The sequence below is a fragment of the Pholcus phalangioides genome, unplaced genomic scaffold (assembly GCF_987345545.1).
Source record: "Pholcus phalangioides strain wild (caught in Gottingen) unplaced genomic scaffold, Ppha-v1.0 ptg000008l_1, whole genome shotgun sequence".
Lineage (NCBI taxonomy): Eukaryota > Metazoa > Arthropoda > Arachnida > Araneae > Pholcidae > Pholcus > Pholcus phalangioides.
The window spans coordinates 58,704,337-58,716,880 of NW_028301601.1; the positions used below are offsets into that span (position 1 = coordinate 58,704,337).

Below are 12,544 nucleotides of genomic sequence, written 5' to 3' on the forward strand. Positions count from 1 at the left end.
AGTCTATGTCGTGACCACTTCAGTTGTCAGTTGTCATCACGCTTTAAATTAACAGGATATGAAGAGTTTACCAATCTATTACATTGCCCACATAGTTTGGATAGCTTGACCTGAATCCTATTGATGTACCGACAACACTCTGAGCCTCATGAGCTATTGAATTATCTTGTGCTATTTGCTTCTCTTACAACTTGCCACCCGTTTTGCTCATTAGCTCTGGAAGTCGCATGATCAAAAGTAATGTGTATACATACACCCATCTTTATACACCCAATAGCTTTCACTGTTTGATTCAATATACACTATGCAAAAAAAAAATCCTTTGTTAGATAAGAGAGTGGTAAATATCCTAGGTGCCATGTTAGTCATGGCGATTAGGATATTGACGCCTCAACTTTTCTGTGTGATAGTTAAATTAAGGGGATACTCTTCCATTATAACTACACTCAGTGCCGTCTTAAGGCATGGGCCCACCCTGGCACCTCAAGCGAAGAGAGGCCTCACAAAAATGAGATCTGGTTGAAATTTTCGAGAATTTGTTTGGTAGGGCCTCAGAAAAATCAATTAGCCCGGGGGCCCATGATACTCTTAAGACAGCCCTGACTGCACTACTTCGTGCTTTTTTTTTTGTCTTGGCAAATTTGTGCCTGCTGTTTAGTGTTAAATATTTTTTTTTATAATGTCCATAATTTTTTTTAAACAAGGCCTTCCGAAGGAAACAAGCCAAAATGCACCAATTTGGTCTCAAAAATGAGCAGAATGGTTATAACAGAAGAGAGTACAAATTAGAGTCTGAATACAGTGCAGAATTTTTTTGAATTGATGTAAGTCAACTGTGCACCTCAAACCTTTGCTAGAGTGACCGCTCTGCGGCACCCCTGAAATTTGTTAAATAAGTCTGGGGAAGGCGAGGGAGCTCACAGATAAGCATTGAATATTGGGGAAAAGAGGGTGCCGCTGGTGGAAAAAGTTTGAGAACCCCTGATGTAAGCATTTTTCCTCCAACATTGGGAAAGGTTACCAAAGCCTGTAAAAAAAAAAGAAAATTATTTTTGCTGGTTTTTCTGTAAACACAACAAATTTTCTTGGCTGCTAAAAAATGCGTCGAGCCTTCGTTTAGTTGTGTTCTACCTCCTCATAGTTTCGAAACACCATAAAAATACATTGAATTAGAAACAATGGAGAAAGAAAAAAACTCAAACAAGGAAAAATTTCATAAATCTTTTAATTTTTCCGCTGACGATACATTCTCATCAGGTGATTTTTTTTGTTTCATGCTCTTTGAAAAAACGGTATTTCCTTTTTAAAAACATTCTATATGTATATATATATAATATATATGTATATCAGAAAATGGGGAAATAGGAATAACAACGTTTGTTTGTTTGTAAAGAACAATGATAGTTAGGCGTTAATGAGATTTTTTTTCTTTTAATATTGTTAATAGCACTTGAAATATATCCAAGTAGCGGCAAATATTGGAGAAAGTTATTCGCAAAGGAAATATTTCAAAGAGAGAAAAAGAGAGAGAGGTTTAAAATAATGCACGAGATTTGAATAATACTTGGCAAAAGCACAAAGGTGTATCGTTATTTTTTCGTTTAAAAACATTAATAACAACTAATGCGCATGCATTTGGACGAGGAAGGGTTAAAATCGGTGGCCAAAAAAAAGAAATTATCTTTTTAAACCGCTAAAAATCATAAAAATCTGAAATGAGTCGTTTAGTGGCACTTTATCTGGTTACTATGCTAATGTAATTTGTGATGTTATTGATATTTTTCGTTTAGATTGTGGTAATTCCTTTCCTCTGAATCTTTGGAACAATCTGATCTGAACGATCAGGCTTCAGCAGCCTGTGTTGTTATAATTGTGTGATATTTCTTCTGGTTGTTATGCCATGATGCAGAGTGGTTAACCTGCAATGCTGCTGACATAAATGAAACAATGGGTGGTGTCTTCCTGAATGAATCCTTTATTTCCATCAAAAAAGACTTGTGACTTAACTCGTCTAAATTAGATTGATATAAGAGTAGATCAGTATTGCTTAAACCTCTTTTAGCCTATGGCTCCCTTAGAGGATCACTTTTCTTCTTGTGTCCCCTCATCCAGAATCCTCATCCATATCGAGATTGTCGTCATAAAAGCCATACTCGTTATAACATATTTTTACTTTATTTGAAGGTATAGAGTTGTTGAACTAAACAATGCCTGACACCTCACTCTGCATGGAATCGGGAGAAAAAACAATTAGAACATTCCTGTTCAGGTCAAAGGGACAAATGCTATCATTTGACATTGATATTACGACCCTTTCCCCAATTCCGAAAAAAAAATTCTGTTCCTACTCAAGTATGTATGGTAGTTCTCAATTACACTTAATTGTTGGTGATGAATAAAATGTATCCTATCATTCTCCAATTTCAACATAGGACAACTGAGGAATTTGCAAATTTTTTTTTGGGGGAGGGGGAAACCCCAAATTTAATAGATTCATGTTCGATAGATGACTAACGTGAAAACCTCTGATCATAGTTAAGAAATGTAGTAATGTGGAACGAGTGTATCTGCATTGTCTAGGGCCCTCAAGTCCAAAACCCTTTTATCATCCAAGTGATATTGCTGAGTTTATGCCAATGCCATCATCTCTTCTAGTTTGGAAATGCTCTGATGAGCTTTTATTGGTCTTACCATTTAAAAAACCACCATATACAACTGGCAAGCATAGATCCAGGACAGCATGTGCAGGTTCATTGGGTAGTCCCTTAGTTTGAGGGATTATGATTAATTTTTTCCCCCATACGTCTCTCTGGAAAGTTGATCATCTCCCCCCCCCCCACCTCTGGATCCGCACATGACTATGATCCAAATGTTTTGTGTTGCAGAGGTACAACAGCTAGATAACTCTCTACTGTGCAGGGCTGTCTTAAGAGCATCACATAGCCAAGTAATTTTTCTGAGGCTCTATCCGGGCAATTGTAGAAAATTTCAACCGGTTCTCGTTTTTGTTAGGCCCCTCTTCTCTTGAGGTGCCCAGGTGAGCCCATGCGTTAAGATGGCACTGCTACTGTGTAGGTCTCATTTGAGGGATCAGTGGGTGTGTGTGTGCCAAAATCTCTTGAGGTTAGACATGTAAGAAATATATTTGAAATTTATCATAAATTGTATGCCACATGGTCTAATCAACTCTTGTGCGTCCTAAAAAAATTACCATAACACAAACGCCAGAACTCTGCCATTGAACTTATCTATTTGCCAAGATTTCTTCTAACCTGGCTTTGCAGCAGCGTCCGAAACAAACAAAATCGATCAGGACATTATGATTTTAAGAGTTCAAAACTAGGTCTGTTTTTTGGTGACCTGTTTGCAGAGGCCTATTTACAATGGGGATAAGAGGGGCTCCAGCTCAAAGCAGCAAGTTCAGAGAGGTGGCAAATTTAAGTTATTGGTGGTCACAAGAACATCAAATTAAAATGCAACAAGGATGACAAAATTTGAATAGCTTGCAGGCATTAAGCCCACAGCTTGACTTCCGACTCTTTGCCTGACAAACATACTGCTTTCATTTGTGGGAGAAAGATCCACACAAAATTAGAATGCCTCAAAAATTCTATATCAAGTGTGTTTAGTGCACATCCTTTCTCAATGGAAAATGACATCGTTGCAACCCAAGCAAAGAATCTTAAGGAAATCATCATCAAACAATGGCAACCCAAGCATAATCTTGAGAACAGATCATTTAGCCTAAACAGATTGCATGTATTAATATGGATAATTTGACTCCATATTAAATTGTTCATATAATATGGAGTGAAATTATCGGCTTTCTAGCCCTATTGTTACAAAAAATATGATGAGAAACGAGTGTACAGATCTCCTGCTCACACCTATATCCAGGGATTCATATCACCACCCCCCTCCTTCCAGCTGATTCAAACTGAAAATTTGTAGTCCCATGCAGCTTCAGATGCAGTCGCATTCCCTGCACCTCTATGTACTGCACTAAAGTTGCTGTCATGGCCTCAGTTATACTCAGTATTGGTATGGCTATTAAGACTACATTACAGCACACCAAAACTCCTGTCATATCACCATACAGACATTTTTTATGCCAATCAAGTAGTTGAATCAGAGATAGTTCTCTCTAGAAAAATTCATGGCATCCATACTCGACTTGAGTATGCAGGGGACTTTGCAAAAGCATATTGAGAAGGCATCTATCAGTGGTTTGCGTCCTCAAGTCCAGTAGAAAAGAACTTATCAATGCCCTTTCTCTTGATCAATCCCGTGGCTTTGACTGTAGTCTTCACAGTGACAGACGAACGTCTTATCACTTTGCCACTCGCGGAGAGGCTATTAAGACTATGACTACACCACACACTACCTCCGGTAATATTACCATATAGCAGTTTAGTCTATTAGGACTGAGCTAGGTGTTCATCCAAGCGATTTTTTTCCTTTCAGCAAGGAACTTGGAAGGGCATGGCAAATAATTGTTTGGAATCAACCGGTTCTAATTAGCCCTGATACGCTATAAATGACTGTGATGGAACATAAATGATAAAGTGATATGGAACTGGTGATGTTTGGAACTCTTCATCATGGCTTGACAACCGAGAAGAAACTTCACGTGAGCGTAGTCCGATATTGCTTCGAAAACAGCCATAGGTTCAGGCAGTCATAGTAGCAATATACATGCTCTTGTGGAACATTATATATATATATATTATAAAAGTACATAAAACAACAAATCAGGATAAACATACTGTACAATGTATAACAACAGCGAAGAAAATCCATGAAAATGTACATTCCAGAGAACAAAATGCAATAATAATGGGCGAATGAAAACGAAGATGGACAATAAAAAGGAATGCAGCCGGGAGTAAATTCCCCATCAATTAGTCTCAATGAAATAAGAGAAAAATAATAATAAACGGGATCCACCAGTGACTCGGGCCAATCAAAGAACTTTGTTTTTTCCACTGTAATATATATATATAATTTTCTTTTTTCTCGCACATTTACTTATTCGACTACTGAGCAAAAACAAAGCAAGCCTTCAGTTTTGGTTTTTTTTTGCGATTAAATTCCGCAAAAAAATGTAGCTTTAACTTCTTTTTTTTTAAATATCCAATTAATTTCACCTCCTTTTATCCCCAACCCATCGTATAGTAGTTCGTTTTGTGTGTATCGAGCTACCAGAACGAATCTCGTGTAGGAATGTCTCACCAGTCTTTGATTTGTATGTGTTTTTTTTTTCCATCTCCGAGGCATCCAACGAAAAAAACTTCACGCGTCTGATGCTAAGATTTTTTTTCTCTTTGTTGTTGGTTGGTTGATTTTTTTCCCTTCAAATCTTCTCGGTTCAAAGTTTTTCTTTTGCGGTTATCCAAACATTCGGGCCAGACTGGTCTCGTATAACTTCTTTCACTTTGGTGTATATTTCTTCTGGCGTGTCGCCTTGTACAATTGCTGAAAGCAAAAAAAGAATGATAATGAAAATTTTATGTATACAGCAGCTAAAGTATACAGTAGAACTTCTGAAATTCAAACTCCAAGGGAGATCACAGAATCTTCCAGAATATGGATCTAGATGAAATGTTATCAGGGCTGTCTTAAGAGCATCATAGGCCCTCGGGCCAAGTGATTTTTCTGAGGCCCTACCTGGCAAATTCTGGAAAATTCAACTAATTCTTGCTTTTCCCTGAGACCCGGGTGGGCCAATGCATTAAGATGGCACTGACTATCAGGTGGTCCGATAGAATAAGATGGAAACTCTGTTACCTGTTAACCCTATCGGCATCATTGATGAGGTATCTCACCTCCTTAAATGCCTCTTATTTTAGCATTGATAAGCTCAGATATTGTGTGAAGTTGATTTCTCAATGGAACACTTTTCCCTATACCGCTTAGTAGTTTGTACTTGCTGAAAAAATCAGAATAAAGTGTACCAGTGGCGGCTCGTCACAAAAATTCTAGAGGGGGGCCAAAATCATTCTGCATTGTACAGTGAAACCTGTCTTAGATGGAATCAAAATATAGTCTATTCACTGATTGGTGTTTTGATTTGCACCTTTATAAAACTGAAATATTATTTCAGTCTATTGGCATTCTGTTTCTTACATGCTTCACTGTATTATGATATGTACAGCAAGATTTCCATATGGACAAGTGGAGCATTTGCAGCAGCCCTCATGAATTTGGGGGCCCAAAAACTCAAACATATATTTATTGACCAAATATTTATGACCCCAGTTTCAGGGAAAACCCCACTAATTTTCACTTTGCCCAAGGCCCATTCAAGTAAAGATCGTGCCTTGGGGGCTAGGCAATCTATATTTATATTTTTTTTTTCAAATTCTTTTCCACATTATTAGTATACAGTACAAAAATAATAATGCTCTGTCAATCCAACATTAAAGAATTTGTGCAGTGAGACTAACCGATATCTTAACAATGTTCAAAATCATCATTTTAAGTTCAGCAGTTGCCCTTGGCAATCATTTTTTGTAAATTGTGAAAATTCATACTCTTCTTTCAATATACAAACAACGGGGACAGACATATGACATTTTACTGGTGAACCATTGATCCTAGATGTATACTTCCAGTTAGAAAAAGTATTCAAATAACATGTAGCACACAGATATGTCATGTTTCCAGGGGTTGTTTAGTTATTAAAATAAAAAAAGTTAACTTTTTATACAGTACCCATGTGCCCTAAAACTTGACTGGAAAGTTGTTGCCCTGTCTCTCCTGATGCCAAAAAAAAAATTCCACGTTTTTAAGTGCAATATTTGCTGAGATATTTGAATTTGAAAAAATGAGAAAAAAAAACCAGCTTTAAATGCGGGTAAAACAGTTTTCCCACATTTTGAGCTGTTTCCTTTCCAAATTTCCTCCGTTTTCTGAATATCTCTATGAATATTGGGCTTAGAAACATGTTGGTTTTTTTTGGCATCAGGAGAGACAGGGCAGCACCTTCCCAATCGGGTTTTGGGGCTCACAGGGATGGTTTAAAAGTTATTTTTTTTATTTTGATAACTATACAACCTCTTGAAACATGAATGTCATATCCGAGTACTACATGTTATTGGGAAGCTTTTTTCAAGTGAAAGTACAGTCGAATCCCATTATAACAAACTCCAAGGGACCGTAGAAATCACTTTGTTATAAAGGAATTTCAGGTTATTTAAAAATGTCCCTACGTAAACTTATCTGGGGGATTAGAAAAGTGTTCATATTAAAACAAGATATTCATTAAAACAGGATTTGACTAAACCTCAAGGATCAACAGTTTGCCAGTAAAATGCCATAACCCCCATTTGCTATGCACCCTGCATATTCTAATTCAAAATATGTATTATATTCTAACAATAATATTAGCATTACAAGATTAATATAGACATTTTCTTTAAAATCAGGACTTCCAAAAATAATTCTTTTCTGATTTCCACAAATTTTTTCATTGAAAATTAATCAAATGGTATAGAATCTCAAATTCAATTGAATTAATAATGACTGAAATGTTCTAGGGAGGTGCGTGCCTTCGCAAGTCTAGCCCCTGAAGTCTACATTAAAAAAGATACAACATTTTGTTATTTGCTCTTCAAATGTTATAATTTTTGAGTCGCCAGCTGAGAAAATTAGCCACTTGATAAAATCAAACTCATCAAGATAAAAGTAGTCGTAATAATAAGCTGCAGGGACTATATATCAAAATTGTAAATGAGAAATTACCTGTAAAGTATTCTGCAAACTCTTGCTCTAATTTCAACGACCTGTCATACATTTTCTTTGCTTGTTCTTCTGTTATCCTTTTGTTGACTTCCCTGTGAACAACACATAGTTTATTTGCAATGTCGATAATTTTCTATATTCTTGCATCTGAGAAATTTATCGAGTTAATTACTTTGTTTTACATAAAATTTGCACATAAACAGTAATAAGTTGCTTCAATGACGTTGCATTGGAATTATGGAAGGATTATGTTATCCAACAGATATAATTAATGATGAAAGAGCGTTAATTTAGCAAAAAATCTACTTCTGCATGTTTTGTGAAACCATTTACTTCTAGATATGTGTGAGAATCTAGAAAACATGTTATTGTTCCAATTGATTCTGCCATAATGAAGAGTGTAGAAATCACACAAAACAGTTGTTCCAGTTTGGCTGTCCTAATTCAGACTATAAAAGTTTTTGATCTGCAGAAGTTATGGTCAGTTAAATAATTCGTATGTGCACATGAAGTATTACTTTTTGCAATCAACAAAGCCACACGTTTCAAGTGTATTGTATTGCTGTCCTCAATTGTATCAAATAGAACAGCGTTTCTAAATCTTTCTGAATCAAAGGACCAGTGGAATGTCTGAGCCCCCTTATTGGTTTGGTGGTAAGATGCTCATCTTCCCATCAAGGTTCACAGGTTCGAATCTGTGCAAGAACATTAGAAATGAGTTCTTTCCCTACAGAGTCTGGGGCAATATAGACAGTGCTTCCATTTAACACCCAACTCTACTGCTTTACCGCACACCAACTCCGATTATGTATCACCATACGGCAATTTCCAACCAGAGGAGTTGGGTGGGAAATGAAGGCTCCATCCATCGGTGGTCGCCCCAGGTTCGGTAGGTAAAGAACTTACTTCTAACGTTCTATGCCTGGATTTGAACCCATGGACCTTGATGGTAACCTTCATAGTGGAAGACGAGCATCTTATCACGGCGCCACTCGGGCTAATAATTTATTGTGTCGGCCGGGAGAGTCACTCTACTGGTTGGAAATTGACGATCAGCAATGTATGACTGAGTTGATGTGTGAAGTAGTAGAATGTCTAACACAATTTGAGGGACCACACGTGTCCTGCATTATCGATCATTCCTTTAATTTTCGGTGTTCCAATTTTTTATACAAAAATCATTGAAGTTGTAATGTTTACTGAGGTCATGAATACACAGTTTTTTCATATTATATAAATTATCTTATGATAATTATGACAATAAATATTCATCTTGCATATTTTTCAAGTTCAACATTTTTTTCACAATTTTTCAGCAATTTTAATAACAGTTGGTAATTGTGCCTACTGCTGGCAATGTTTTTTGATATCAATTGATGATGCCCCGCACTTTATCCTGTTAAAGATCTCAGTACAACATATTTTTCCTTAGTGAAATATGGTCATCCGATCATTTCAATATTTTTTTCCATGACATAAATTTTTGTTTGCTGCAACTTGTATAGCATTCCTTCATCCCCCACCTCTTGCAGCAATTAGAAAATTGAATTTTTTTGCTAAATTTAGCTATACTTCGTATTTATCGCATCCTCGACATTTCCCATGATGATGTATGTTGAACCCAAGTATGATGAAGGTATAATTTTTATTTGGACCCAATATGGGGGGAAAAAACCCAACATCAATTACCAGGGTTAAATAATTTTCCATTCAGTTAGAATTACATTTTATTAGAGTTAATTTTATCAAGTCTGCTTGCAGACCACCTATACCATCGCTGTGGATCGACCATAGGTTGAGAAGCACTGGAATAGAATATAAAAACCCTTAATTTTCTGAATTTGATATGTTGCTGCTTTTAAAGCATTTTGAGTGTGTTGTGGTCAAGTATGCCCAGAGAGTATAGGGTTCACATATCTTACAGGCTTTAAGAAGAAAATCTTCTGGCAACACCAGAAAGACTGACCACTCTCTCGTCAAGCACACGAATACTGAAAAATGTGAGGAATAATTCTGTGATTGTAATTGGCTTTCACCTCTTAATACGTAAAATAGTTTGTATAATTAGTTATACTCAGTTAAATAATTCCTACATGCACACAAAATATTTGTTCCTGCAATCGATGAAGTCGTATGTGTGTGTTTCAAATGTACAGTTAAAATATATTTAAAAAAAATATTGGAAAGAGACAAACATGAACTTACATTATTGAATCTACTGATTTCGGTTTGATGAACACAGCAACAGGATGTAAAGCTGCCATCTGCAACCTCTTGATAGCATTACCACTGACATCAAGGATGCAATGTTTACCCTGAGAAAATATTGGTGTGTTAGGAGATAGTAGGAATTTTTGTACACTACCCACAGATAATTGACCAGACCTCTGTATATATCAGCAGTGCATAGTTTTGGTCTAGCAGATGCTTTCTGCTTGTATAGTCTCTGATTTTACTGGTAGTTATTGTCACTGTCACAACAGTAAGATAGGTACATGCAAGGGTGTAGTGAAGGGGGAGGACTTGGGGGTCTGCCCCCCCCCCCGAAATGTGAGAAAATGACCGAAAAATGGGAAAAAGATGGGCAAATTTATTGTTCTATCACTTTGGAACGAACGAAATTTCTGGCTATGCCCCTGGGTACATGACATTGTAGATCAGGGGGTATTAACCTTTTGTGACAACAAGATGAAAGACCACAGACCCCTCCCTGTCAGATTCAGGGACCCTTCCCTTAACAGAACAATCTATATATAATTGATTTTTTGTCTGTCTGCATGTGTATTCTCTACACAAATCTAAAATTTTCAACCAATTGCAGTCAAATTTTTCCTATATACCAAACAGGACCCGACTTGAATGATAGGCTACTTTAAAAGAGTTGTCAGAGTTGGGTAAATGGCCAAAAACTATCGGGCAACAATGGTTCCTGAGGGTCAACAATGACTTTTGGAATGTTTACTTTGGTTACTGTAGTTCCCTAGCAATGCATTTCAGACATATCATTATGTTTGTATACACAATACATTTATATACAATACGTTTCAGGCATATTTATATTCCTTTACAATGGTTTGCCCCTTCTTTAACCCTGCCAGTACTATGCATAATAGTTTATGTTTTTATAATGGTTTGCCACTATTTCAATTCTCCCATTAATTGAAGAAAACCTTGGCAGCACCGTCTATTACAGCTAGTAGTATGCAATAATGTAGAGAGTATAGGTCAATTGTAATTTCATTCTACCACACAGATCTCCTGAAATCTCTGCAAAGACTCCTGGTTGATAAACCCCATTCTAGACAATTATTCATGTGCTATGGCAATACTACACAACTGACTGTTGTCTTCGACAAAAATGCAGCTGTTCTACAGTGGTATGAAGACATGAATGTGAAAGGAATGTTGCCACCCCCCCTCCCTCAGAGTCTTGATTTCAACCCAATCAAACAGTCATTGGTGGTGAATTGAAACAGATCAGGACAAGTCCAGACCTAATATCAGAGTTCAGAAGTGTAACTTGGATCAGTTTTGGGGGGATGACAGAGGAAAAAGGGTACAGAGAATACCCTCCAGTTGTCATTATAAAGATAATGCATAGCTTGACAGCAAAGTCTCCCAGGAATTTGGGGAATTTCTAACAAAAGTTTATTTACTAGAGTCACAGTGTAGGAATATGATGGGATTGTTCAGAATTTTAGTATCACTGTCTCTGTCAAGTGATAGGAGGAACAACTAAAGTTCAAGACGGTACCAACAGAAAATGCTTGGACTAGAACTGCTCATTGCCAATTTTTAGGAGGTGGGGGGGGGGTCTCATCAATCATTAGTAGGCATGGTAACGTAGGAAGCATTAATAATAATCAAAATAATGCACACAGACCTTTTCAGCGACTTCCCTGACAGAGGCTATGCTAGTGCCATACAAATTATCATTATATTGCCCTGCTTCAATGAAAAGGTGATTCTGAATATCTCTCTCCATTTGCTCTCTTGATGCAACAAAATGATAATCCCTTCCATCCACTTCATAGTCTCTCTTCGGCCTTGTCGTATCTAAAGGAAACAAAATTGTCAGCAATGTGCAGTCATTACATGCAGATTTACACTAAAGTACCAAAAGTCACGGGACTATGTGAAATCTTTATCAATTCAGAAATTGATCTAAACCCGTGATTTTTACAGATAGGGGGTGCTGGGCGATGAATTGTGGTACCGTAAAATAGTAAATATTTCATCAATAAAATCAGTGTCACAACATTTCAGAGGTGCTGACAGTGTCTGTTTCTCACATGGCAAACGGGGCATGTGTCCAGGGCCCAAAAATTGTCTGAATTTTATATTTGAGTCTTTTCCTCACACTGCTTTTTTAGAATGCTGCCAGAAGCAGAATCATAAGTAATTATCTGTGATCAACCATAACCCCCTTCCTGCTACGCTTCTGCTTTGAAGGCCAATACATATAAGAAGGTCTCCCAAATTCATATTTTCTGGAGCTTACTCAAACATATGGGCAACAGAACCCAGGTGCTGATGAAGTGCCTGCAGGTTAGACAAAGGTGCTATATAGCTACACAATGAGGATTGGAGTACAGACATTGAATAATGGTTGAAGCTATTGGAGACTACATGGTTGGAAATCTCTTTGGGGGACTTCCACCAACTTTTAAAGTTGATGCCATGTCGAGTTGCTGCATTTGCCCATCTAAAGAAGGTATAATCTTTCTGAAGACACCTCAATATGATACACAGTTATCTGCAGTTTATGCAGACCTTTCTCAAATGAGAATATCAACAAATT

At 37.0% G+C, this 12,544-nt stretch overlaps 1 protein-coding gene across 10 annotated transcripts in view; it reads right to left on the bottom strand.

The window, feature by feature from the left end:
* Window positions 1-1,207: 1,207 nt before the first annotated feature.
* Window positions 1,208-12,544, bottom strand: part of LOC149084660 (disks large homolog 1-like) — a 393,252-nt gene continuing 381,915 nt past the window's right edge. For all 10 annotated transcript variants that reach the window (XM_089235064.1, XM_089235062.1, XM_089235059.1 and 7 more), the window contains 4 exons: window positions 11,627-11,799; window positions 9,949-10,058; window positions 7,744-7,835; window positions 1,208-5,475 (listed from right to left, as the gene is read on the bottom strand). In XM_089235064.1, the coding sequence (XP_089091190.1) occupies window positions 5,369-5,475; window positions 7,744-7,835; window positions 9,949-10,058; window positions 11,627-11,799 (482 nt within the window). In that variant the 3' untranslated portion in view covers window positions 1,208-5,368. The remainder of the gene's footprint in view (window positions 5,476-7,743; window positions 7,836-9,948; window positions 10,059-11,626; window positions 11,800-12,544) is intronic.